General features: G+C 33.6%; 5 protein-coding genes and 1 long non-coding RNA gene across 7 annotated transcripts; 1 reads left to right on the top strand and 5 right to left on the bottom strand.

Moving 5' to 3' along the window:
* Window positions 1-306: 306 nt before the first annotated feature.
* On the bottom strand, window positions 307-6,803 carry LOC116338320 (E3 ubiquitin-protein ligase Su(dx)). The gene is made up of 14 exons (XM_031763483.1): window positions 6,288-6,803; window positions 5,164-5,273; window positions 4,742-5,032; window positions 3,756-4,636; window positions 3,445-3,686; window positions 3,277-3,353; window positions 3,006-3,197; window positions 2,844-2,938; window positions 2,673-2,777; window positions 2,356-2,592; window positions 1,774-2,273; window positions 1,494-1,692; window positions 1,316-1,402; window positions 307-1,220 (listed from the first exon to the last, which is right to left on the bottom strand). Exons 3-14 carry the CDS (start codon window positions 4,794-4,796, stop codon window positions 1,038-1,040), a joined length of 2,853 nt encoding a protein of 950 aa, XP_031619343.1. The 5' UTR covers window positions 4,797-5,032; window positions 5,164-5,273; window positions 6,288-6,803; the 3' UTR covers window positions 307-1,037.
* Window positions 6,804-6,956: 153 nt separating this feature from the next.
* Window positions 6,957-10,642, top strand: LOC116338322 (ATP-dependent RNA helicase WM6). The gene is made up of 10 exons (XM_031763485.1): window positions 6,957-7,090; window positions 7,464-7,692; window positions 7,821-7,883; window positions 7,960-8,301; window positions 8,515-8,633; window positions 9,363-9,641; window positions 9,735-9,901; window positions 9,993-10,081; window positions 10,166-10,379; window positions 10,481-10,642. The coding sequence occupies exons 2-9, from the start codon at window positions 7,494-7,496 to the stop codon at window positions 10,177-10,179; spliced, it is 1,272 nt and encodes a 423-aa protein (XP_031619345.1). The 5' UTR covers window positions 6,957-7,090; window positions 7,464-7,493; the 3' UTR covers window positions 10,180-10,379; window positions 10,481-10,642.
* A 349-nt stretch (window positions 10,643-10,991) lies between these two features.
* Window positions 10,992-14,245, bottom strand: LOC116338321 (anaphase-promoting complex subunit 2). The gene is made up of 9 exons (XM_031763484.1): window positions 14,130-14,245; window positions 13,618-14,059; window positions 13,302-13,540; window positions 12,830-13,010; window positions 12,353-12,754; window positions 11,994-12,275; window positions 11,666-11,929; window positions 11,430-11,591; window positions 10,992-11,358 (listed from the first exon to the last, which is right to left on the bottom strand). Exons 1-9 carry the CDS (start codon window positions 14,190-14,192, stop codon window positions 11,087-11,089), a joined length of 2,307 nt encoding a protein of 768 aa, XP_031619344.1. The 5' UTR covers window positions 14,193-14,245; the 3' UTR covers window positions 10,992-11,086.
* A 467-nt stretch (window positions 14,246-14,712) lies between these two features.
* Window positions 14,713-15,798, bottom strand: LOC116338274. Its single transcript, XR_004200860.1, has 4 exons — window positions 15,662-15,798; window positions 15,374-15,477; window positions 14,930-15,180; window positions 14,713-14,743 (listed from the first exon to the last, which is right to left on the bottom strand). It is a non-coding gene; the product is annotated as an uncharacterized LOC116338274 (long non-coding RNA).
* Window positions 15,799-16,476: 678 nt separating this feature from the next.
* On the bottom strand, window positions 16,477-19,094 carry LOC116338016 (zinc finger protein 2 homolog). The gene is made up of 4 exons (XM_031763041.1): window positions 19,051-19,094; window positions 18,855-18,989; window positions 18,663-18,785; window positions 16,477-18,017 (listed from the first exon to the last, which is right to left on the bottom strand). The coding sequence occupies exons 2-4, from the start codon at window positions 18,979-18,981 to the stop codon at window positions 16,603-16,605; spliced, it is 1,665 nt and encodes a 554-aa protein (XP_031618901.1). The 5' UTR covers window positions 18,982-18,989; window positions 19,051-19,094; the 3' UTR covers window positions 16,477-16,602.
* A 132-nt stretch (window positions 19,095-19,226) lies between these two features.
* LOC116338051 (glutactin-like) lies at window positions 19,227-22,270 on the bottom strand. Of its 2 annotated transcripts, none has more exons than XM_031763095.1 (11): window positions 21,895-22,270; window positions 21,645-21,804; window positions 21,411-21,578; window positions 21,194-21,349; window positions 20,617-21,138; window positions 20,505-20,556; window positions 20,328-20,444; window positions 20,009-20,208; window positions 19,837-19,952; window positions 19,509-19,744; window positions 19,227-19,446 (listed from the first exon to the last, which is right to left on the bottom strand). In XM_031763095.1, the coding sequence occupies exons 2-11, from the start codon at window positions 21,777-21,779 to the stop codon at window positions 19,325-19,327; spliced, it is 1,824 nt and encodes a 607-aa protein (XP_031618955.1). In that variant the 5' UTR covers window positions 21,780-21,804; window positions 21,895-22,270; the 3' UTR covers window positions 19,227-19,324. The 2 variants fall into 2 exon arrangements, with proteins under 2 accessions (XP_031618955.1, XP_031618956.1); XM_031763096.1 differs by having other exon boundaries at window positions 21,978-22,270.
* Window positions 22,271-26,296: the final 4,026 nt, after the last annotated feature.

Below are 26,296 nucleotides of genomic sequence, written 5' to 3'. Positions count from 1 at the left end.
GCTGAGTCAGACAAAAATACAAACACTTTTATAATAGTACCAAAGTAATGTGCGAATTGAGAAAACATTTACTAATCAAATTTTTCGTTTTTTTATTGAAAACTCTGAACTTTACAATCTTTTTTTTTCTTTCTTTTGGTTTTTTATTTTTTAAATCTTTTTAATGATGCAACAGTTTCAAACAAAAACTAAATTATACTTTATTTGTGGGAAAAAAGCAAAAATTTAAGAAAATCTTTGAGATTACCGTGAAAATAGTACTGGATCCGTGTTGTAATTAAAGACTGTCACCAAAAACACACATTGTTTGCTTTTTCGATAATTTAAAGGTTTTATTTTCTTGAATTTCTTTATATCAACAATGATAATATTACCTATAAAGTATGCACAATGACCTCTATCATTTAGATGTTATAAAATGTCTTTGCTCTGAATTATAATAATATATTTATTGATTAAAATCGAATGTCTTTTCCGTTTAAGAGAAACACAACACCTAATTTGCCGCTAGGCGTAATTTTTCATTCTTTCGTGAAAACAATAAGTGAAATTCAAATGTGGCTAAAAAAAAGTTGTACATCCATGACAAACATTTGCTATTTTCAATCATCATCTAATTTATTTTCTATTTTAAATATCACTTGGCCGCCCCAATGCCAGCACATAATCATATTTACAAATGTGTGAAATAGCTCAGATAAGACTATGAAATCGAGCTGAAATTCCAATAAATTATATTATTTTCGCACTATTCCATTTCCACAGTAGTATATGCTATGCACAGTAAATTTTTTTCTTCCTTTTTTTACCTACAAATATTTATAGATTATCTCTGTCTTTCTTTAAAAAAATATTTGCACTCTAACACTTTTTTTAATTTTGTCTATTGGATGCAAACATCTTATTATATACACATTTCAGACCACAAAGGAAATGGGTTCGTTCACCTATTTTCTTTTGTAATATTCAATACAGTTCTGCTAAAATAAATGTCAGATTGAGGAGTCTCTATTTGATTGCATGCCCTCTTTCCCACTTCATTCTTGTCCAAATCCTTCGGTCTCTTCGATGGCATAGTTTAGTTTTTCAACTAGTTGATCATAACTTTTGTACGGTGGTAAATCAAGACGATTGAAACATGTGTGCGACCGTGGTAACCATGTATCTTTACCAACTTTTTCGATGCAGAAACGCTGCGGACCATTTGAGCCCATCAATTCCTTTAGAGAAATACAAGCAAATATGTCGTTTTATATTTTGAGTATATTTCAAGATATTTTCAGCAAAAAACGTATTTTTTTATGAATGTACTTACAGCGAAACCACCAACAGGTACACGACATGTTCCCGTTACGAATTGTAAGAGTCGGGTTCTCTTTTCATTGTCTGATTCTCGCACGAACTAGACGCATAAAGAAAAGCAATTAATTGTATTAATTTTTGAATTGCAGTGGTATGACCATTAAGATTTTTTTGGCCAATTGAAAGCTCACCTGCCAGAACCATGCAACCTGTTTGCTGTTACGATTATAATGGCGATAAATGGTGTTCCGTTGCCAATCTTCAATGTCAATTTCCTGCATGCCACACAACATCAACTCCAATTCACGTTCATCAAAGTATTTCAGCCATTCTAATGGAACGACCTCATTGAATCCTTCTAAAAATGTTCGTGTTTGTTGCTCGATTCCTCTGTTTTTTTTTTTTTTTTCAAATAAAAAAATGAACATTTTAAAAACTTGCTTTCAAAATTAGAAAAAAAAAATAACTAACCTTGTCATTCGCCATTCTGTCATCAAACCAATGTACTCCTCTTTATTTTCTTCAGTTACACGCAATGAGTCGCCACCTTCTTTCAGTTCATGATGTAAAATTTGACCAAGCACTTCGAAATCAACACTAAACCATAGCTCCAAACCACATTCATCAATATTATTGTCTCTCACCCAAATGAGCGAGTTATAGAATTCTGGATCAATTGTTTCAATGTCCTTTGTCGTGAGTTTTTTGTTTAGCATACGCTTGTAGAATGGCATCGTAAAGCCCGAATAGATGAATTTCGAATGGAACAATGCAATCGCTATGAATCGTCCGATAAATTTGAAGTACTGCAGATGATCTGGGTTCACATAGCTAGCTGGATTTATTTGTAGACTGTAATTGTTTTTATTGGCATATTCGAAGAGACAATACATTGGATTCAGCACTTCGTGAGACAATAAGAAAAACCATTCACGTGAGACGCCTCCATAATCGAGCCCCTCTTCACCACGCTACGAGAGAAACGAAAAAAATATTATGTTAATATGTTGATTCATAATCGGATTGGATTGGTCAGATAAAAAATATACTCACGAATATGATGTAAAGTCGACGACGTAGCTCATAGGCTGGCAATCGCATTATCTGATGATATGAATCTTCAAACAGCGTTTGACGGGTCACGGTAATTTTTATGTGAGATGGCAACGCATTGCTTTGACACAAATAACGGAATTGACTAAGTTTCCATCGGAATGAACGTTCATATGCACGTGGAACACCATATACACCTTTGACACCTTTTTGTACACCAGGTCGTGGATCTTCGAACTATGGTTCAAAACAACAAATGAATGAACATTAAAATTTCACTTGTTTATCAATGAGTTTTCAAAAATACACAATCATACCGTTGTTGTTCGTGTGTTATGATCGACAAAGAAGCGTTCACCAGTTGCTGTGTAACGAATTTCAAATCCTGGTGGCAATGGTCCCTCATTCATTAAACTAACCTCCTGCAATGCGTAAATAAAAGTTTTCTATGAGGAACATTTTAATTTTACAATTTTTATTTTTATTACTTGTCCTTGGGTGCGTGGATCTTCCCATTGTGTGGTTCGATTTTTATGATTCACGAAATATACTCGGTTGTCCGGCTGAACTCTTCGTTCCCAACCTATCCAATGAAAATCAATTTACGGAAATTCCATAAACATTAAAATAAACAAATCGAAATTAAATACCATCTGGCAATGGGCCCAAGCCATCATCGTCGTCTGGTGCGGTAGAGCCACCACTCGGCGCAGTTTGTGTTTGATATAAAAATCGTTGATTTCCCTGCGATACAACGTGTGATCGTTGATTTTGCCATGTTGCAAAATGCATCAAACGTTCACTGTTTGGCCGTTGCCATGATGTTGTACGAGTATTATGATCTGAAAGCAAATAATAAATTATTGGTTAAAAAAATGATGCGTTATTTATTTGTCGAGATATTGTTTGCGATACACTCACCTACGTAATAGACTCTTCCACGTTGATCACGCCGAATTTCCCAACCTGGTGGCAATGGAGTTGGTTTTTCCCAGTAGCTATAAACATTTGAAAACATTCAGTCAATCCATTCAATTACATTTAATTTAATCGATGAGTTCGTTAGTATAATTATGTAAGAATACTCACGTGCTACGTGTATTGTGGTCTACGTAATAACGTCTGCCATATTGGTCGAGTCGCACCTCCCAACCTCCAGGCAACTGCTCTTCGTCAGTTGACGTTTGAACTTGTAATTGTTGATCGCCGGCATTTAAATTGGGTGCCGGTGCAACACCATTTTGTTGAGGACTGACTGGTTGATTAGATTGATTTGACGGTGACACTGATTCGGAATTTGAAGTCAATGGAGTTTGGGGCACATTTGGATGCTATATGTTGAAAAAAAAAGCGATTGAAAACCTTCAAATAAATTGAAAACTACAGCATTTTTGATTTACCACAAAATTTCGTTGCATTGATGTACTTCCGTTACATGGCACTATTGTTTGTGATGGATCCCAATTTAAGCCACCACCAGCACCAGCACTACTGCTTCGAATGGCACTTGGTCCACAAGAAACATTTGTAATACCAAGATTTCCCACACTACGGCTGTGTTGTTGTCCATCGGGAAATTCATTGTGACGTCGATTATTCGGGTCATTTGGCGTCAACCGTGTATTTCTCAAGTCATTTATACTTCGTGCACCGCCCAACATAAATGAACCGTCGGCACTTAACGATGGCCCAGCAATTGGATGCCCGTTTGATGTCGCTGGCATATTTGAATTATTTGTCCGCAAACGCATACGTGCTCGTATCCCACCGCATAAAATGCTGCTGCGTCCATTCATGCATGCATTTGTATCTGTTGAACAATTGCTGGTATTGCTTGGAGTTGCAGTGGAAGTGATTGTCATGCCATTGCTAACATTGTTTGTCGAATGAACTGATGATATCGCTGGCACATTTTCGATTTTCAATCCATTTAATACTACAACAAGTTCACCGCTTTTTGTTCGGCCCTCTGGTTTTAACGATCCCAATAGATCCATAACTAATTCTAAATTATCACAACGTCCATGATAATGTTCTAAAATTTGTGCCAAATGCACAATACGTTCGCCTAACAATGAATCCTTTAAAAAACTCGATCGATCCAATACACGAAATGTAATTTCGGACGATTGTGTAACACAAACTGTAAATGTTTCATTCCAGTTTGGTAAATATGTGTGTTTGATGATGTCAGTTTTTCGTGGACTATTGTTATCAATGGATATTTCAACATATGGGTTTGGTTTGAAGATGCCGTTATTTCTTAGCGACGCTTTTTCAACTTTCCATTTGGTAAATTGAGAATAAAAGGAAAAACAAAAACAAAAAAGATAAACAAAGAGAATTAGTTGATTGTTTGTTATAGCATGCAAGCGCCACAACTCACTTGTTATGTTCAACTGATGATATCCTTGATTGTTTCTATTTACATTTTCGGCCATGTTCACACAGATTTGTTATGGTTGGTTGCTGTTGATTTTGCACCGTTTGGCCAAATTTGTTTGCTACTTCGAATGTATGGAATCGTTGTTTGTGTTTTGCTTTATGGTTGTTGTTGTTGTATTTTTTGATGCTGTTATCGCTTCCACTACATTCGTTGTCGATATCATTTGTAGTTTGCACACACGCACACTCTTATTTGCTTACCGTACTTACTTATTGTGATTTGGGAGCCAAACTACCAAATGAACGAAACAATTTCAATCAATTTACTTATTAAATTTGTTTATTCGAACACGCTTGGTTCCAATCAATGAACTGAATCATTTGCTTAATATAGTGAACATTCCATGGTGACACAATACTTACATGCTGTTTGCTCTTTGTGTAAACTACTCAATCATATGCATCGATAAGCGCTCATTTGGTTTTTTCGGAATATTAATTTTCTGATATCGTTTAACAACGTTTTTGCATGCCTAAAACGATGGGAAAAACAACAGTTAATTCTCATTTGAATTCATTTTTCATCGCAAATATTTAAAAAAAAATGCTCATGTGATTATACTGCGTATTAAATTTATGGCATTTTTACCGTTGTGAAGACCACTATTAAAAAAAACAATAGTTCGTAATATTTTGTGGCTGACAAATGTTCTAGACATAAATTTGACCTCGAAAGCCCTTATACTTGACTTTCAAAAAAATCTATTTAAGGACTACGACCGTATTATGAGCGCATATGCGTTTGAAACAAAAAAATTGTGTGTTCAATACATTCCAACCGTATGTGTCACTTTTTTTTACGATGAACACAAAACAATACAAAAAAAATAGATTCGTGATGATTATAGCCACGGATGCATATGAATTCAAATTCATTCGTATTAGTTGGATATTGTTTTTGGTTTCAATAGAACATTTCGACGACGACGACAGCAAAATGCTGTTAGCTTTCATAGGATATTCATGAGTGTCATTAATAATTTACTGAAAATGTAATGTCTGAAAACTTCCAATTTGATTTCATTTGAGCACACAACAAGCTGATGCCAATTGGACTTTTAATTCCCAAATGTATAATTTTCTGCACGATACATTTCCTATCAAACACACACACACACCAAATCACAAATTTTTTTGCGTGCCTAATGGAAAGCCAAACTAGGCCGAATCGAGAGGGTCACAAAACATTTTTTTTTTTAATTGAAAAATACACAATTATGTTTCAAATACCATCACAACAAACACAAAAAACACTGACATTTCAACGAATGAATTCAGTTGAGCCAGCAAAACTTTCTTGTTAATATATACGCGTCATTGAGATTTTTTTCTCATGTTTGTCCCTTTTCACTCGAATTTATAATTATTTACAAAATATTCACGTACAAAATGAAATAATTGACTTAGAATTTGATACAAATATATCGCTGACTTTATTAGCAGAGCAAGAAAACAACAGAAGACAAAACGAACATAGTTTCACTTACATTTAATTGCAGTTATCATGTTTGAACAATATTTTTTTTACGTTCACGTCTTTTTTTGTACAGCGACAATATTATTGCACTTGTCGATATCGCAAAAATATATTTATAGACAACACACAATTTACAATTTACTGATTCATTTCATTAAATAAATTTCTTCCACTTTAATCGATGTGTATTTATTTTTTCTTCTTCTCTCTATCTCTTTTCTCCCCCACTTGATCTATGGTATTGGGTTTTGGTTTGACATGTCTTTTCTTGTTATCTGCTTTATTGTGAACCGTAAAAATTGCTTTTGTTCGTGGCTACAAGACAACTTTTTTTTCAAAACAACAACCACTGAAAAGCTGCTTTTTTCCAGGCTCACCAATCAAAACACGAAAAAAACAATAAAATTAAGTATACAAATCAAACAGCAAGGCAAAAAAGAACAAAAAATTCTTGAATTTCTGTATGTTCGGTGATTCCCACGATATATAAAAATCAACTTATTATTATTGTACGCGAATTGCAATCATTTGACTGTCGTCATTTCAATATAGCTTCAAACTCATTCAGTTAACGTGAACGCACACTCATAACGCAGTGAATAAACCAACTCACTGCATTGGTCTACATTCATTTCATACGTATGGTGTCGTTCACATTCAAACACTGTCACATGACTGTGTGTAAAGTGACGCACAAACAAATTCAACGTATTTGGCGCTCTATGTGTAGACGTCAACTAAAGCAACCAAGCATTAGAGAATCAAAACGTTCAGCCATATTGAAAGAGTCTCTCGTCGAGTTACAACGTATAAGTAAGTTTTGTGTGAATAAATCATTTGAAAATATCTAAATTTAATCAAGCCATCGGAATTCCATTAATATTGAAAAATACTCAACATTTTCTTGTGTTTTCGGAATAGTTGTTATTTTTTATGTGATTTCAATAATTTTTTAAAGAAATTCACCGGCATTTACTAAACCGGCATCACTGAAGCGTAGAGTTTTTTTCTTGGAATTTTAATTTGTGTTTGAACATTTGATTTGAATCAATGTTTGGTTTGGAAATTGCAAGAAAAAAACAAATTTCTTTTAATTTCCGAACAAATTATTAATTGAACGTACTGTTTTGATCGTATTTTAATATCGAATGATTTATTGTTGTATTTTTTTTGTGGTGATAAAAAGGTGAACAAAACAGTAAACCAAACATTAAAGATGGCCGACAACGATGATCTTTTGGATTATGAAGATGAAGAGCAAACCGAACAAGTTGTTGCGGAGACAACTGAAGCACCGAAAAAAGATGTGAAAGGTACTTATGTATCAATTCACAGTTCGGGCTTTCGTGATTTTCTCTTGAAACCAGAAATTCTTCGTGCAATCGCCGACTGTGGTTTTGAACATCCATCTGAAGGTTAGTTCGTTTGTAAGCGTCACACGAATAATGCGTATACGAGTGAATTGATGCGATTCAAATGAAACAAATGGGGAAAAAATCGGATTCTAATATTTTTTTGTGAATTTTGTGTTTTATTTATTCAGTTCAACACGAATGTATTCCCCAAGCTGTTCTTGGAATGGACATTTTGTGCCAAGCCAAATCAGGTAAGGTTGCCGTAGAAACAAATGTGCTGTTGTTGTTGTTTTTTTAACAAATGCTATTTGTATTGGTTTATTTCAGGTATGGGCAAAACTGCTGTGTTCGTTTTGGCTACTTTGCAACAATTGGAACCAACGGAAAATCATACTTATGTATTGGTCATGTGCCATACTCGTGAGTTGGCTTTCCAAATTAGCAAAGAGTATGAGCGTTTCTCAAAGTATATGCCAGCATTGAAAGTTGGCGTATTCTTCGGTGGTTTACCAATTCAAAAAGACGAAGAGACTCTGAAGACGATGACACCACACATCGTTGTTGGTACGCCTGGTCGAATTTTGGCTCTTATTCGCAACAAGAAACTCAACTTCAAGCACTTGAAACATTTTATTTTGGATGAATGTGACAAAATGTTGGAACAATTGGGTAAGTCAAACCGTAAACAAATAAAAAAATTTAACCAATAAATAAGAACAATTACAATGATGATAAGCCACAGATAGGGACATATGAATTATTTAATGATTCGTTATCTTAAACATTTTTTGTTATTCTGATAACTTTCTGTGTTCAATTCTATTGTTATCTATTTGTCATTTTCTAGAATATTTATCTTTCTTTTTTTCTCCAACAAAATAGATATGCGGCGCGACGTACAAGAAATTTTCCGCAATACTCCGCACGGAAAACAAGTCATGATGTTTTCGGCTACATTAAGCAAAGAAATTCGCCCCGTCTGCAAGAAATTCATGCAAGATGTAATTATAAATTAAAAAATTAAACACGCGAACGGTTTTAATCTCACGCGGTCTACTAAGTCAGAGAATCCGATTTGGTGTTGTTGTATGCTGAAAGTGTTATCGAAAATGAAAACGGGGGTCGGTTGGAAATTCGGACGCGTCAAAATCAAACAGAAATTAGAATAACAAAACAAACATAATATCGCGTTATTCGTAAATATAACCCAATATAATCAATATTTTATTCATCAAATAATTCTGACTGCACAAAATACGCGCCTCATACCAATTTTCGTCACTCGAATTTTTAAAAACCACGATCATTTAACGTTTTGATAAAAACACACGGAATATCGGACGCTCACTCGGACGGAAGCGCCCGATCGCAGTGAAGCGAATGAACATCCCAGATCAACGGTCTGAACTCAGCGCGCACATACACGCTCAACAAATCACTTCTTTCCATGTGAGTCATATCCCCTCTCATCTCTCGAGTCCATGCGTTCTAACCGGCCAACCAGAGTTGTGTTCATGGGGTAAAATTTGATATGCGCAAAAAAATTCAACTACCGAATCCAAACGGTTTTCTCGTCACCGCAGTGTTCAACAGCCTGATTTCGTGGATTTCACCGTCGCTGATCCATCTCTAACCAATTATGGTTTGAAGTAATTGGAAAAAATTGACCATTTCCTTTTTTCTCTTTTTCTTTTTCGGTTTATGTTTTCCCTACCTCCAATAATAATTAGCCAATGGAAGTCTACGTCGATGATGAGACCAAATTGACTTTACACGGTTTGCAGCAGCACTATGTCAAATTGAAGGAGAACGAAAAGAACAAGAAGCTATTTGAATTGTTGGACGTACTAGAATTCAATCAAGTGGTGATTTTCGTGAAATCGGTACAACGTTGCATGGCATTGGCACAATTGTTGACCGAGCAGAATTTCCCAGCCATCGGAATTCATCGTGGCATGGGCCAAGAAGAGAGATTGTCACGTTATCAGCAATTCAAAGATTTTCAGAAGGTAAATATTAGACCGTTTTACTGATTTTCATTTGAAGAAAGTCTATTTAAGTTTAATTATAACGATTTTTAATGGTTCGTTTTTTTTTTGCAGCGGATCTTGGTTGCAACCAATTTATTCGGTCGGGGTATGGATATTGAGCGAGTCAATATTGTCTTCAATTACGATATGCCAGAGGATTCCGACACCTACTTGCATCGTGTAGCTCGTGCTGGGCGATTCGGTACCAAAGGATTAGCCATCACCTTCGTTTCAGATGAGTAAGTTGGACGACAATGAGGAAGAATATTTTTCATTTTCCTTCCGATCACATTAAGCTAATTTTCCAAATTTTTTAATCGTTTTGAATAGGGGCGATGCCAAGATTTTGAATGAAGTTCAAGATCGTTTCGATGTCAACATCACGGAATTGCCTGATGAAATCGATCTCTCATCGTACAGTGAGTATTCCGTCTTATCAAAACTCATCAATTTAATAGCAAATCATTGAATCTATTTGTTTTTATGCGTTAATTTTTTTTCAGTCGAAGGACGATAAATCATAAACTGTATTTGGTTAGAATTAAGAGGTGTTTCTCTCCTCAAGAGAACGTTTAAGAATATCTAATTTAAGAGACACAGAACATACATTCAACATAAGAAAAACCTTCCGTAAATTGGACCGTTTCATGAAGACTATATTTTAAAAAAACATGTACTTTCCACTACATGAGAACTAAACTCATCAGATAAACTAACGTAAGTGCTCATAAGACTATCATCGAATTACATCTTTCATTTATTCGATCATTTTATGATTTTTTTTCTTCTAATCTCCATTTTTTGATGTTTTTTTACAGATGTGCTTAGTTAACGGCAATTCTTTTTTAACGTTCTAATCTATCGCAGTAATCTGATTTTAAATTTAGACTATCAAATTCCATAATAATTTCCTTTTTGCATAACAACAACAAACAAAATCATAGCAATTGAATGAGTAATAAACAAGAGTAACAAACAAAGATCTTTTTTAATTGAGATAATTTCTGAAGTGTTGATAATTCTTTAATAAAATATATACAAATTGCAACAACAAAAAATCATTTAAAATTATTCTATGTATTGGTCTAACTTCTTTTGTTCAAACCTGACCTATCTAACCAGCTATCAAGTTCAACGAAATTACAGGCAGTTGTCAACATGAGTAAGTTTTAAATGATAAAAATTCCGATTACCTTTTAATTTCAGCGATTATTATGAGAAGAAATCTTTTACATTAAAAAAGAATCTGGTTTTTGTTTAAGAGGTAAAATGAAACACTATGAATTTTAATTCATGCAAGAAAAACGCTTCAATTTCCATTTTATGGATTTCTGTTATATTTGATTCTTAAGATAATATTGAATATTGTAAAAAAGATTAACATTAAGATTTCTTAATTAGCCTATATTTGGAATAGAAAATGCTCATTTTGGTAGTTGATAAACTCCAGCAGTAAAAACGAGCGCATGTTCTCGAACTTTGAGCTGCAGGAAATTTTTTAGTTCTTCCATGGAAAATTCCACGCCGGGTCCATGCGATGCGAACATTTTTAACATTTGGTGGATTCGTTCCAACGGCATTGAATTTAAATTTGTTAACATGCCAACAATATACGACCAGAACACTTGCAATTCCTCCTCTCGCTGATCATTCGCTGATGCCATTGCACTCTCATTCTCATCATCATCCACATGTTCTGAATTTTGATGGAAAGAAAAGATTTCATTTAGCTTTCGTATAATGGAGAAAAACAATAATAGAAAATACCTTCATCTTGTCGTGCACGCTGTTCAATATTTTCAATCAATGTGAAGTTGTCATTGGACGTTTCTTCAATTAACCCCTGTGCTTGCCAGTATGCAATCTTCTTACGCACTACAGATGCGGCCACTTGAATCTTTTGACTTAAATCTTCTAATCGCCATGAACCTAGAGTGAAATGGTTTAAATACACCTTCAATTATAGAAAAAATACTATTCATGTCAAGCAATTTGTAATTTACTTTGATTTTGAAATTCATAAATGATCACTGCGTGGATGGGTGATACGGATAAATCCAATTTCCTATTTCCTACTTCAATTTCAAGCTCAACACGACCGATGAATGGACGCCAAGATAACGTGCGATTCCCTTTGTATGCTTCATACGACTTTGTATAGCAATCAAACACCTTCTTCAACTCTTCTGGCAGCTCAATTGTGTCATTCTTGAACGGTGGCCAGAATTGTGAAGATAATATCAACGATGATAATTTGAACATTTCCACTGGAATAAAACAAATTCGATTAAAACGTTCATCATTATTTCCTACATTAAAGGTTTTACCAACCATTTTCAGGTGACTCAATCGTCGTTTGAATATGTGTATTGATTCTCTTAGAATCCGTAATATCCTTTAACATTACTTGGCATGTGTGCAACATTGTTTCATCAAAACGTAACTTTAGCAATTCCAAGTTGCGAATCTCACGATCTGGATTGAAATCGAGCTGTGACAGCAGTCTATCGGCAAGCAAACTACGATACTCATTTACAAATACTTCTTTACTGCCATAAATGTCCACCACCATTGATATAATATCGGCCGATCGACTGGTTGGTTTTTGATTTTCTGAAAAAAAGAAAGAAGATTTTTCACCGAATTTTCTATTGACGTTTAAAGTCATTGTGTGACAAGCATGAACATACTGGTACTTGCATCAATGGGATCTGGCATCCAATTTTCCCAATCATCATTTTGACTTGATAGATTTTCCACATACGCCTCACTTTTGGCTAATTCTTCGGCCAAATCGGTTGGTCCATCGTCGGTGAGTGCCGATGCAACACAACGGACTGTATCTTGTCGTGATCGCATATACTGTTTTACTGGTTCGGTTATCGTTTCTAATAAAACTCCCGTACTATCCAAGTGACGTATGGTTTTTATTGCTGCAACGTATCCGGTTAAAATATCTCTGGTATTCACACCAGGATGCAAAAGTCGTTTTTCCAATACATCTTTCAATGATTTTACTAGATATACACGCAAATCAATCTTTTCCAAACATATTTTCAAATCATCAATTGCCGGCTTTGAGTCGGGAAAATCTAAAAATTAGAAATAAATAATTGAAAGATAAACGTTTCTTCAGACTGAACTATGACAATATAAATTTAGCATACCTATAATGACGGTGAAAAACTGATCAATTATGATATGTGCATATGTTTCGTATAAGTAATATTCAAGCTTAATTCGAAACTCTTTCAACACATCTCGAACACGTGCATTATGCGCTTCGATTTTTAGTGATCCTTGATTGTAGATTCGTGTTAACCAATTGATAACCACAGTATCGAGCCACTGAAATCACAAAACGTTTGATTTTACGACTGAGTCAATGAGATTTCGAGCATACGTCCTCAAGGGTAAAATTTAATGGGGGGTAATTGAAAAAACTCGAGAGGGCTAAGCAAAAAAGTGAAGTGTATTTTGTGAAAAGTGTACTTTTTTCGTTTTTTTTTTTTGCTCTTTACTTTTTTGGCGAAAATCCCTACCAAATCGAAAAAAAATTTCGCGAAAAAACCCAGCAATTTCAAAGATTTTCTTCCATTTCTAAAGTTGTTAGGCAAAAAAAAATTCGAGATACTTTACCTGTAGCAAAGCCTCGACGTGTGATGTGTCTAAGATTCCTTTGCACGTGTCTTGTACATGGGTATCGATTCGTTCTTGTATCAAATTTGTCAGTGTGAAGCCGGCCAGTCGATCAAGCAAATCCATTTCGAATAAATACTGATTGGTCTTGTTAAAACCTACAACTAACTCTTGACAACGGCAATTATCACTTTCTTTATTACAACCATTACATTTAACCTCGTCCATTATCTCAACATCTAATAAAAAAAAAATTATTTAATGAAATTAATGAGCAAAAGTTGCATGAAATGAATTGAATTCAATCAAAACTTACCAGTATCTTGATGACTATTTGCGAATACAGTGAATGAAACATGATAGAATGAATGAACGATTTTTGTAAAATTGGCCGGCAATTGTGACAGTAAATCAATTTTTAGCATATTTTTAAACACGTCCAATTCATGCCGATCACGATAAACTGGATTATTGAATTGACATGATGTTTTCATTGGACGAACACGATCTAAAATCCGTTGGAACTTCTGATACTCTTGATGTAATTCGTAAATGCTCAATTGGAATTGATAGAAACCATTTTCAGTGTCATTGTCAGAACTGAAATATTTCCAAAACTTTGGCACAATTTGATGGCGCAACACATAATCAATGTTCAACCAAATTGTTTCGTAAATATTTTCAGCAATATTCAATCGAACCCATTCATCAATGATAAATCTCAAATCAGAGTCTGATACATCGCTTGATTCCTGCAACTGAAAAAAAATTGAAACACCAAATTAATCACAACAAATATCATTGCAATCGGAATTCAATGTATCTTACGCTGTTTTCCAGTATTGGAAACACTTTTACTGATCGCTCCCAAATATACTCCAAATTTGCCATTGAAACGTTTAAAATTGTTGTTATAAGAAGCAACTATATTTGTTTTGTGTGTGAATACTTCAACTGACATTTAAACCAAGACACTTTTTTCTAAAAAAGAGTGCGTTCAATGTGTGTATTGATAAAAATTGTTTGAGGTTATGTTCAACATTGACAAAAAAAGAGGCAACATTCGAATTTTAAACCAAACGACTGAATCAACTGGAAATGCTAGGATTTAAAAGAATTTTGTCATCGAACAAAAGTACCAACATGTTTTGGATTTATTTTACCTTCTTTATTCTTCATTTAGGGCAATCTGAAAAAAAGTTTCTCTCGGCTGAAACTAAAAACTTACTGCTATTTTTTTTAAAACGAAAAATGCTTTTTTTCTGTTTAGACATGATTTTTATTCAAAAATAAGTTCCTGAAAAAAAGTTTCCATTAAATTCGTATTATTTTTAATTTCTATCATAACCTTTTGATAAAGTTGTTGAATTAAAGCTATTTTTTACATGCCATGAGAACACTTTTGGTTTTGACCGAAAACAGCACTTTGATGAATAGAATACCTGAAACGAACATTTTGAAAATTCCATGAGGACCACTTCAAATATGTTTTTAAAAAAATATACTAAAAAATGTGAATCAGTTTAAATTTTAAGATAACTAATCATTGATTATTTCATGTGTCCCTATCTATGTTTATCATCATTGGAAAGACAATTTTAGTAAATGTATAATTGGCAAACAATTACCTTTAAAAATACGTTGATAGATACAGTAGTCACATCAGAGCTATTATCAGCACCGCAGATAGGCGAGCACGATTTTCTCTTATATTCAGGCGCGACCCTTGCAAAATTAAAATTCACAAATAATTTTGAAAATTGTCTTAAAATAAATGCCAGCACTTCTCCAAAAAGTGCCAATAACACCTCTGATTCACATCACTTAAGAACACTAGAAAAAGTTCATCATGAATCATTTACTCTTCCGAGCACACTTTCTGCAATGTAAAAACAAATTTGATGAATTAGATATGTTTTATTTTTTGTAAATAGCAAAAAAATACTTTTTTTAACTCAAAAAGTTCAGTTTAAATTTTAAGATAAATAATCATTGGGTATTTCATTTGTCCCTATCTAATTTTATCATCATTGATGACGTTTAAAGAAAAATAAAATAGCATTTAAACTCACCGAATTTATGATGGGATTACATACATTAGCAAAACGACAGATAACTTCTGTTCTTTGCTGAATTTTATGAAATTCAAATCACATCACCGAGCCAACAACTGAATCTGTAATGATGCATGAAAACGAGAAATTATTTTTGTTGATTTCGAATTTTGGTTCAAAAATCAGATGATTTAAAATGGAATCAGTTCAAATTTTAAGATAAATAATCATTTTGTTTCATTTGTCCCTATCTGTGAATGTCATCATGGTTTTAAAAAAAAACTCGTGTTTTGATGTAAAAATTACCTTTCAAAAATGTGATGTGACACTGAAGTTCCCATCGAAAAATTTATGATTTTTTGATGACAAACTCAAAAGTAATAATCTCAATTAAAATAATAGAAACAAAAAATTCGAATTTTATATCGATTGGAAATTAAAAGAAACGTGTAATTTTTTACGATTTCAATACATAAAATTAAAAGGCTAAGAAAAAACCTGTTGTTTAAGTAAATTGAAATTGAATTTCAAAAAATAATAATATTGAAATAACATAAAAAATAACAATTATTCTGAAAACACAAGAAAATTTTGAGTCTTTTTCCAAATTGAAGAATTTCCGATGGCTTGTTTAAAATGAGATATTTTTAAATAATTTATTCACACAAAACTTATTTGTACGCTTATATCAATCTATATAACTCAAAAAACGATGGCTTTAGTTGACGTATATGCAAAGAGCACCAAATACGTTGTACACACAGTCATGTGACAGTGTTTGAATGTGAACGACACCATACGTATGAAATGAATGTAGACCAATGTCAATCGAAAAATTATTTCGTTTATAAAACTAAAATTTGAGTCGAAGTATTTTAAAAAATCCAATGGTTCACTATTCGAATATTTTATTGGTGTCTTTTCTATAATTACATTTTCATAAACATATGTAATGATTTCATTATTGCCAATTTCGCAATTTATCAGCAAAAACTATATTGAAATTTCAATACTTCAATACTACAATAGTATTAATTCTTTGTTTTTTGAATTAGTAAAGATAAAATTTCCTATGCTCAATTTTATGAAAAATCTTTTGCTTGAAACATGAATACCTTTGTCACGGTAAAATACTGTAAAAAGTAAATTAACAAAATATTAAATTCAATTTGGTTTTTATAATATGGTTTGATTTTTTACTATTATTAAATAAAATTTCTCTTAACAATTCTTTATAATATCTGAATTCACTCATCATCAGTCAAAACGACGATTTCCGATTTTATATTTAAATATGCCTCGTTCAAATGTGATTTCTTGTGTAATTCCAAACGTGAACGTCGCGAAAATGTTTTTGAACATTGTACACAGCCGAATGCCCGTTGGCCCGAATGGATTTTTATGTGCTCTTTTAAATAGCTTTTCAGTAGAAATTGTTTTTGGCAAATGGAACATTGGAAGGGTTTGTTATTTGAATGAATTGGTGTATGTCGATTTAGGCTGCTCTTCGAAGTGAATGTCTTCGAGCACTTGGTGCACTGAAACAGTCGTGTTTCACGGCTATTTTGTTTTTCATGAATTGTCATGTGTATGGTTAAATCCTTTTTCGATGTAAAATGATGTGAACATAATTGACATTGTAATAATGTACTATGGGTGTTCATGTGTGAAATGTACTGTTGACGAATTGAGAATTCTATCGAGCAAATAACGCATCGAAAACATTTGGCCCGTGAATGATTTTGTTTATGGCGATTGAGGCGCGGTATACTTATAAAAGCTGATGGACATTCATCACATGTGTACATCATTTCATTATTTTTTTCCGATAAGTTTTCATTTTCATGATTTTTACTAATATGCATGCCTAGAAGTCGTTTTCGCTTAAAATTCTTTGTACACAAATGACAATGGTATGGAGTCTCATCCGAATGGGTAGTGGCATGGACTTTTAAATATGCTTTTGTCGCAAATCTTGTTAAGCATATGTTACACTGGAATGGTTTTTCTCCCGTATGTAATTTTTTATGTCGAACCAAACTGCCTTTAAAGGCAAATCGCATCGGACATTCTTCACAGGCATAAAGCTTTTCGCCGGTATCAATGCGGTTATAATACTCTGGCTGTGATCGCTTTCTGAACTTCTTGGAGCCAAATGAGTATTCCAGTCTTTGTGACCCATGTTTGCCTTTATCAAATGGTACACTGTACATGCTATTCTCTGCTATTCGAATATTACACTGACTTGCCACTTGTTGATTCTGCTTAAAATTGTTGGGAACATTTTCTTTGAATAAGAAACTATCGCTGATGTCAATGCTATCACTGAGAGTTTCGTTTAAATAAAATCCTTCCTCCAGGCGCATCATATCAATTGTTAGTAAATCGCCTGTCAATATGGCATCCTCATCGGTATCTTCCACACGCATCATATCAATTAGAGATATATCCTCTCTTACAGCATCCGAAAGAGCATCCGCTGAAGTAAGATCCACTTCTTCATCACCAATATAGAATTCCTGTGTATTATTCACGGCTGTAAATATGTTTTGTATTGGCATATCCAAGATTTCACCATTATTTACTTCACTTTCATCACCTCCCAAACCGAAACTAGGTTCGATTTTAACAGTTACAGTTTCTATTCTTTCCATAATGATCTCTGAAAATGTAAAGCAATTGGAATTTTCGTTATTTAAGAAATAACACAATAACTTATTTTGGTTTCAATGAAAATGGATCACAAAACAAAAATATACAGTGAAAATATTGCGTACTTGTATTGACAACCGGTTGTTTCTTTGAATTTGACATATCTGTCAAAGTTGAGCGAATGAAGGTTGGAATAATGTTAAATGATTTTTGGCGGTTGACTTGAATATAATTTATTAAATAAACATCGAAATTATCTTAATTAAAAATAATAGTAATAGAAGCATATGAATGCACAATGGGGTCTATGATTTAACTTTTTTATTTAACCTTTTTAAAAGGATAAATCTTTTTATCGCTGTGAGTTTGTCCATGATACTTTGCTTGTAATCACTCTCTGAACTTCATGGGACAGAATGTTTTTTATGTTTGTATGCCTCAATATGTCTTGACTCGGATCGCACCTCATACGTTTCCCATTTATATTAAATTCATGATTTATGTTGCGACTATGTTCGTGTGCTACAAAGTTTCTTTGTGCTTTAGAACACTTTACTGAATCAAAGGAATGAATTAAAGGAAAGTTATCAGGGAAGACAAAAATCAATAGTTTAATTAGAATGAAGTGAATTTAGTTTTGAATGTGTGACTTTACCAGATATTTCACTGCCCAGTTTATTCTTTACTGTTCGCAAACTATCAGTTTTGTCATTTTTAAATTCATCAGTATCTTCCACACACATTATATCAATTAGAGATATATCCTCTCCGACAGCATCTGCTGAAGTAATATCCACATCTTCATCAGAAACGTAAAATGTTTGTATATTATTCTCTACAGAAATACCATATCCCATTATTTCACAATTCTTTGTTTCATTTGCATCATTAATCAAACTAAAATCAGGCCACTTTTTACACATGATTTCTTCTTTTTTAACTTTGATGATTGTAGCTTCATTAATTGATTCCATAAAAATCGCTAAAAATATATGACAATTGGAATTTTCGTGATTTAAAAAAAATATTATATTTTAGCTTACTTGGTTTCGATTTTGATAAAAACGACTCACAACACAAAATAAAATCAAATATATAGGGAAAATAGTACTTATATTGACAACTGGCTGCGCTTTCTTTCAATTTGATATCTGAACGACAATGTCAAGTTTGAGCAAATAAGGTTAGGTCAATACATAATTTTAAATGATTTTTCGGCGGTAATTTAAATATAATTTATTAAAGAATCAAATTAATGCACAATGTGATTGCAACGGAACATAGCAACTTCCTGTATGATTTCAAATTTAAATAAAATTAAATAAACAGTTTTGTTTGGTTATTATTCTTATGGTTCCTTGTTTCGACAGTGAATTCGTCACGATAATCAGTTGCAAGTTTAAAATCGTTATTAATATGCAAATATGCTCCAAATGGACCTTGAATTAATGTAGAAATTTTGATCAAATTTAGCTGTAATCAAAACGAAAAAGATTTGTACCTATGAAAGGTTGCCACATCAACTCTTTGATACCATCGTCCATGTCATCAGTAAGCTCAGGAACACCATTTGTAGCGAATGATGTCCATAGTTCGATCAATTGCTGTGCGAATTTAGTATCTTTTTCATTTAATTTGGCTACATTAGGAGGATAGGGAAACAAATAAATGAGGTCATCTGAGTGTGAAACGCCGCCAGTAAAAGGATAGTGCGACACATCTGCTTCATATCCGAATCTATTTTCAATTTTCAATTTTTGTTCATTACTCTGTTGTTTTCCTTTCAATTTAAATTAATAGACTTTTTCATTTAGTTGAAGTATGTTTACCTTGTGTGCTCGCCTGCATAATCAAATGAATACACATATGTTTGATGAGGACTGATTCGCGCATTAATTTGTGCAAGTTTTAAAATGGGCGCTTTTAACATTGTCATTCCCAACATCTAAAACAGCATAGAATTATTATACGCTTTGTTGAATATATCATTTAAATACCAACATCAATAATTCCAGCAGCACAGACACCAAAATCACCCGATGATATTTGTTCTTTTGACCAGTAAGTAAGGGAGATTAACGCTTCAACTGTACCAGAATCATCATTGAGTCGGGCCATTTTGCAAAGTGCCTTCACCAAATCATTTGTCATGAAGTCATTGTCATCTAATTTATTTGTAGCAGCCAAAATATCGTAAACCACTGTATAAAAATTAAAGTAAAATCCACTGTTGATAAACTATGATAGGGATCATGTCAAACAAGTCCAGATAAATTGATCCAAATAAAAAGGAGATAAACGTGATAAAAATGTATGGTACCTGTTGCACCATAGGCTCCGTCATCTTTTGTCGCTCCAACGATAATTGGAATTGATTTATTATAAGTTAAAGCGAGGTTCTGTGGTGTGTCTGGCAGTAATTTGTTTGGTCCACCTACTAATAGTATATAAACAAAATAGATTATTTAAACTTGGGTATATGATCTTGATAAATTACTTGATAAAGATCTTCCACCAGATAAAATTCCGCCATTTATAAGATCAATTGTCTGTAAAAATTATTATTGTAATACCATTACAAAAAATAAATGAAAGATTTAAGGATAAACCTGATATTTATCAACAGCTTTCAATAAGTCGTACACATTCATGGTCATAAAGGCTCGATTAAGCGATGTTATTGATTGATTTGGATTTAATCCGGCTACTTGAGCAATATTTTTTGCATCTGTGAGAGGATCAAGCGTATATGCCCAATTCCCAAAAATTGAGCCAGATTGAATGATTGCTTTGTCAAACAGATTTTCTGGGACCGATGGACAAATAACCAGCGCCGAAACCATTGCGGCGCCGCTTGATTGACCAAATATTGTAATTTTATCTGGATTTCCGCCGAAATATTGAACATTTTCCTTTATAAATTTCAATGCCTGTATTGAGTCCATCAAGCCTGCATTGCCGGGAATTTCTTTGGAATTTGTTGATAAAAAACCCAAAGCGTCCAAACGGTATTGAACTACAATTAAAACAATATCTTTTTCCATCAAGTACTGAGGTGGATACTCGTCTGCGTTGTGAAGGTAAAAACTTCCCCCATGAATGTATACCATCACCGGCAACGAAGCATTCAACTGAAAAGCAGAATATTTTAATAAAAATGGCTATTCATGTATATTTTTCTCCTACATTTGTTGTATAAACAGCCATGTTCAGACAATCCTCTAGATCTATTTTTTCACGTTGACTGTATGTCATTTTGTCCAAGTCCTCTAATGTTGGACATTTTGTTCCATAGCTTTCTGCATTGTGAATACCTTGCCACGGTTTAATCGGAACCGGTGCCTAGACAATATGATTACAGTGAATTCAATGAAATCATGATATGGACCATTTTTTATAGAACCTTGAATCGCTTTGCTCCACTTGGTGATTCGGCATATCGTACATTCAAAAATTGGAATATTGTACGTTCGGTCCATGCAGAAAATCCAATCGATCCTTGTATCATTCCATATTTTGGTAAATTTACAATCGCTTGACGTTTCAGAGCGTTATGGTTACGTTCAATATTCTGTTGAAATGTGGACTGACGTTTATTATTTGAGTTTCATTGTAAAAATCATTAAATTTTGCTTACGTCAGATTCGATATCGTTCACATCTAAATTTTGAACTCTCTCAATAAGTACTTTTAATGTATTCGAATCGATTTCACCCCACAAATATTCTGCACATAAGATGCAAATGAACAATATCGTTTTTAAGCACCACATTTCGGCAACGAAATACTTTCATTTACTGTAATTGAAATCAGTGAGACCGAATTTAAACAAAATGCATTGTTTAATTAACAATTGATGCATTCAAGTTGTTTATTTTTTTGTTTACTTTGGGATTTTTTAAAAGAAGAATGTTGATTTTTTATATCACTCGTCAACTCATTTTTTGTTGGATTATACGTGGAGTCGTACCAATAAAAAATGCATAAAATCACTGGCTAGCTTTTTGGCATTGTTCTTTAATCTCCGGTGATGTTTATTTGAATATTGTAAAACACACAACCTTAACCTGAATCTTATAAATTGTCATAAAATTGGAAAAAAAAATCGTAACATTCAACGTGATGATTTTTAAAGGCTGTACTTAATGTTTGTCGATTTAGGTTACACTGAATTCAATTTCTCAAAGCAAAATATTTTACCAACAGCACCAAGATCGGCATATGAATGATCTGACTTCTGCGTGATTACTAAATACGATCGAACTACAAACAAAACGAACACAGCCAATTAATTGAAAATATCATAAAATGTTATCAGTGTTATCAGTTCAGATTTCTTATCATCAGACGAACTCATTCAAAAAAAGACGATGCGTTTTTATAAAATAAAGTTGTATATAAATAAAAAAAATCTATTTCTTATTTAAATTTTCGAATTGATTCTGATTAAGAGATAAACTATGACATTTCTTTTTTTATTTCTTGTTTGTACCAAAAACTAATTTTTCGATAACAAGAATTGGCGATTCAAATGCCAATGTTGCTATCAATGATACAAAAACGGTTAAAATATAATTTCCAACGAATCCATGAAATGTTATTAATTCGCTGAAATAAGGGGGGGATTTTATTGTAGTCATCATAAGAAGCAGCACTGGATAGTTGGATAGTGTAACAAATACATGTCAAAACAAATCCTGAAAATCGGTTGTTTAAAATGTGGGAATAAAACATTATTTGAGCTAAAATGTGTTGATTTTTGTATTGAAACTCCTTTCAAATTGACCATCATTTGACCCAAACAATATTTGGTTTTGTACGATTGGTTTTCACGTTCGATATGGAAACATTCTGAAAAATCTCCGAGTTCGAACATATTTTCGCGCATTAGGCCGGATGGTATTTTACCCCATGCATCTACAACCGAGTTTATAACAAAAAATGACTAATCCGCACCATTAACAATAACATTCAAGCTTCTGAGCGGTGGGCGCTGGTATCGAAGATTTTTTGTTGAAGATTCAACGAATACGACATCTATTAAAATACATAAACATTTTTGTTACTAAAGAACACACTGACTCTGATTTTGTATGTCCGTTTGTATTGCAAATTTTGCACTCAGTCGTCAACCGTAGCTGCTTGTGCAAAATTTACAACACACACGCATACACAGAATCGGTGTCAGTACTAATACATTTGCAATACAGCTATATAGTTCGCTAGAGCTGTGTCAATACAGCAGTAGTAACGAAAATCTTTATTGTCTTTAATAGGTGGCGTATTGTTGAATTTTCAACAAATATTTCTATACAAAAACTGCTTCACCAGCGCCCACCGCTTCTGAGTATGTTTTACGTTTAATTGCCCACATATCAAATCTACGTTTTCCATTTCCAATCGAGTTTAGCTCTTTTCGGCATTCCTCTTCATTTTTGAGATCGATGATTCACCTGAATGGGCAATTTATAGATGATAAACAAATAGTACAGAATCGCATGCGACGGCAGTCTCCCAAGTGACGCAATATCAATTATATTGTGCATTATTTTAGAGTGGCTACTGTTGTGATAAAAAAGAGTAGGAATAAAATGTCATCATTTCTTTTATGGCTAAATAAGTACATTCCTCACTTAATTATGTGCCAAGTTTGAGCGCTATACAAAAACTACCAGATTGATACAAACGAACTCGAACCCGAACCCGAACATGAACGTTGACACCTTCACTACCAGTGTTATTTCTTCACTTGTTCAATTCTGACTCAAATCGATTTGTATTTTTTTTTTGCATAAACAGGAATACTGAAATGAAATAACTGCATCAACGTAAGTCATTTTTTTGCTGTGTTTCAGGCTAGTTTTTAATGTATTTAAATGGTAATTTAGTTACAAAAATAATGGATAATAGTGAAAAATTTAAAGAAAAGAAATTACAGAAACTTGAAAAACAATTGAATTTAGAAATTTGTTAAATAAAATGATAAATGATAAGAGAACTTTATTCTGAGTCTGAATCTGATATAACAATAACATCACGTTCGCTCGATATCACTTGATCTACTTGATTAGGCGTGTGGGAAGTGCTCAGACCCATCTCATCGATGTTCCACACATTTTGAGGCTCAACATTTACAGGGTGGGCCAGAATAACTGCAATTTTTATATGTGCTCAGAAAAAGTATTGTTTTTTACTAAAATTGAATGAAAACTTTATTGGGATTTAGAATAGGGTCCAAAATTTTAAATTCATGTTTTGGTTTTGATTCTTCCTCCGTTTGCACGGATCACCAAACGCAAACGTCGTAAAAACGATTTACACGCGGACCGCACCATTTCGATGGGAATATCGTTCCAAATCTTGACGATTTTCTTTTTAAATGCATCCAATTTTGTGGTTTTCGTAATCTTCAGATCATTTAACTTTGATTGCATGTAGCCCCACACAAAATAATCCAATGGATTCAAGTCTGGAGACGATGGCGGCCATTCGTCTTTATCAATAAAATCAGGCACATTTTCCTTTAACCACTGTTGCACTCTGTTTGCTCGATGTGACGGTGCCCCATCTTGTTGAAACACCCATGGTTCATTACCAAACACTTTTTTGGCGTGTGGCAACAATTTTTTGCGCAATATTTCTTCTTCATACACAGCTGCATTGATTTTAACGCCACTTTCAACGAAAACAAGGGGAAATTTGTGGTCGGCCGAAACGGCGCCCCAAACCATGACACTTGACACATTTTGATATCGTTCAACGACTAAATCATCTTCAGGAATGTCCTCAATTGTCGCTGCGTAAACACGATCATTTTGCGCATTGAGACTTGGCTGCAAAAGGAACAACTTCTCGTCGGAGAAAACGATGTTTGAGGTTGCGGCTCGGCTTAGCAGCTCTTTGCATTTTCGCTTTCTATCTTGCTTATTTTTTTTTTGTCAAACCATGTTTTCGGTTTTTTTTGAATGGTTTCATTCCCAAATCTTCTCTCAACACTCGTCGCATTGAAGATCGACTGATATTGTGCTCACGAGCTAATATTCTGGCGCTTCTTTTGTTATTTCGAAGAATTTTCTTTCGTACCTTTTGGACCAGACCTTTTGTTCGTACAGATCTTTTTCTGCCCGTTTTTCGCTTCACATCGACAGTTCCACGCTCCTTGTATCGTTTTATGGTGCGATGAATAAAATTCAAACTGATATTGTCGATCTGAAGCTTCCGAAAAATATCAATTTGTCGCAAACCTTTTTTATGCAAATTCAAAACGAGTTGACGTTTCACATCCATTATTGTAGCAAAGTAAACAAGAACTGCGCAATAATGTGCATCATCACAGTGGATAACCAAAACATGAATAAACATAACGGTAAACAAAAGAGTGACTGGAAAGTTATTATAGTAGTATCTACATAGGTGCGAAAAAAAATTGCAGTTATTCTGGCCCACCCTGTATATTTTGAATGACCCTTTCATAATTGTTAAAAAACAGTTCAACATTTGCTCGATCGAACGCTGAAACACATGCTACGCTAGTAGCTTCTGGTGTTCGCATCGATATCTTGGCTCTCTGTCAATGGTCCCCCAAATTATCCATTATCCAACATCCATTCATCCATGGATAAATTTTGTTTTTAAAAGGACTGGATAAGTAATATCCATGGATGTTTTTTAATGGATAAGTTACATCCACCATCCATCATAAATTTATTCATGAAAAAAAGAAAGAGAGAGAGAGAGAGAGATCCACTTGGATAGAGGAGAGTTATAGTGCATCCATGGATAGAATAGATGTTAGTTTATCCATTTATGAGTTATATTTTATGGATAAATAAATAAGTTGGATTTCAAAAATACGAATGAATGGATAAACTCTACATCTCATTTGACATTTCATGTGAAGTATTCGATTAGTATATAGAAATACTGGATGATGGATGAAACCAACCGGCTAAGCCTATGAAGAGACAAAATGCGAATTCCCCTCATCTGTGCCATCTTGTATTCCATAGTTGAACTCCCATTAGTTACGATAAATTGAATCGAAAAAGAGAAAAAAAACAACAACAGTAACATGGCTACATAGATCTGTTGACCAGTGAGATATGTATAACAATGTAACGAAAGAATGAAGAAAGCGTATATGTGTATGTATGCATCAGCACGCAGAGATGTACAGCTCTGTGTGGCCGTGCTATTGTTGTTGTTTTTTCTCTGTTTCATTTCAATGCTACAGAATTAAATTCAGTTTTTCGATCTAATTCGAACTAATGTGAGGTGGCGCTGATCAGC

The sequence above is a fragment of the Contarinia nasturtii genome, unplaced genomic scaffold (genome assembly GCF_009176525.2).
Source record: "Contarinia nasturtii isolate CC-2019 unplaced genomic scaffold, AAFC_CNas_1.1 Cnas_scaffold_350, whole genome shotgun sequence".
Classification (NCBI taxonomy): Eukaryota; Metazoa; Arthropoda; class Insecta; order Diptera; family Cecidomyiidae; genus Contarinia; species Contarinia nasturtii.
The sequence above is the reverse complement of the archived record's forward strand: the minus strand, read 5'-3'. Positions and strand labels throughout refer to the sequence as shown.

Bases quoted from the DNA above. Each gene is read 5' to 3' on its own strand.
- LOC116338051 (XM_031763095.1), bottom strand. From the start codon at position 21,779: ATGTGGTGCTTAAAAACGATATTGTTCATTTGCATCTTATGTGCAGAA. The intron at 20,445-20,504 runs GTAATTTATCAA...ATATACTATTAG, and splicing joins TGGTGGAAGATCTTTATCAA to TAGGTGGACCAAACAAATTA. The intron at 19,447-19,508 runs GTACAAATCTTT...CATTAATTCAAG, and splicing joins GATGTGGCAACCTTTCATAG to GTCCATTTGGAGCATATTTG.
- LOC116338322 (XM_031763485.1), top strand. From the start codon at position 7,494: ATGGCCGACAACGATGATCTTTTGGATTATGAAGATGAAGAGCAAACC. The intron at 7,884-7,959 runs GTAAGGTTGCCG...GGTTTATTTCAG, and splicing joins TTTGTGCCAAGCCAAATCAG to GTATGGGCAAAACTGCTGTG. The intron at 9,902-9,992 runs GTAAGTTGGACG...CGTTTTGAATAG, and splicing joins ATCACCTTCGTTTCAGATGA to GGGCGATGCCAAGATTTTGA.
- LOC116338320 (XM_031763483.1), bottom strand. From the start codon at position 4,796: ATGGCCGAAAATGTAAATAGAAACAATCAAGGATATCATCAGTTGAAC. The intron at 4,637-4,741 runs GTGAGTTGTGGC...CCAAATGGAAAG, and splicing joins TCATCAGTTGAACATAACAA to TTGAAAAAGCGTCGCTAAGA. The intron at 2,593-2,672 runs GTATGATTGTGT...TTTGAACCATAG, and splicing joins ATAACACACGAACAACAACG to TTCGAAGATCCACGACCTGG.
- LOC116338016 (XM_031763041.1), bottom strand. From the start codon at position 18,981: ATGGAATCAATTAATGAAGCTACAATCATCAAAGTTAAAAAAGAAGAA. The intron at 18,786-18,854 runs GTATTTCTGTAG...TTACTTCAGCAG, and splicing joins TTGTGAAATAATGGGATATG to ATGCTGTCGGAGAGGATATA. The intron at 18,018-18,662 runs GTAAAGTCACAC...TTACATTTTCAG, and splicing joins ACTGGGCAGTGAAATATCTG to AGATCATTATGGAAAGAATA.
- LOC116338321 (XM_031763484.1), bottom strand. From the start codon at position 14,192: ATGGCAAATTTGGAGTATATTTGGGAGCGATCAGTAAAAGTGTTTCCA. The intron at 13,541-13,617 runs GTAAGTTTTGAT...TTTTTTTATTAG, and splicing joins AAATAGTCATCAAGATACTG to ATGTTGAGATAATGGACGAG. The intron at 12,276-12,352 runs GTATGTTCATGC...TCTTTTTTTCAG, and splicing joins TCCCATTGATGCAAGTACCA to AAAATCAAAAACCAACCAGT.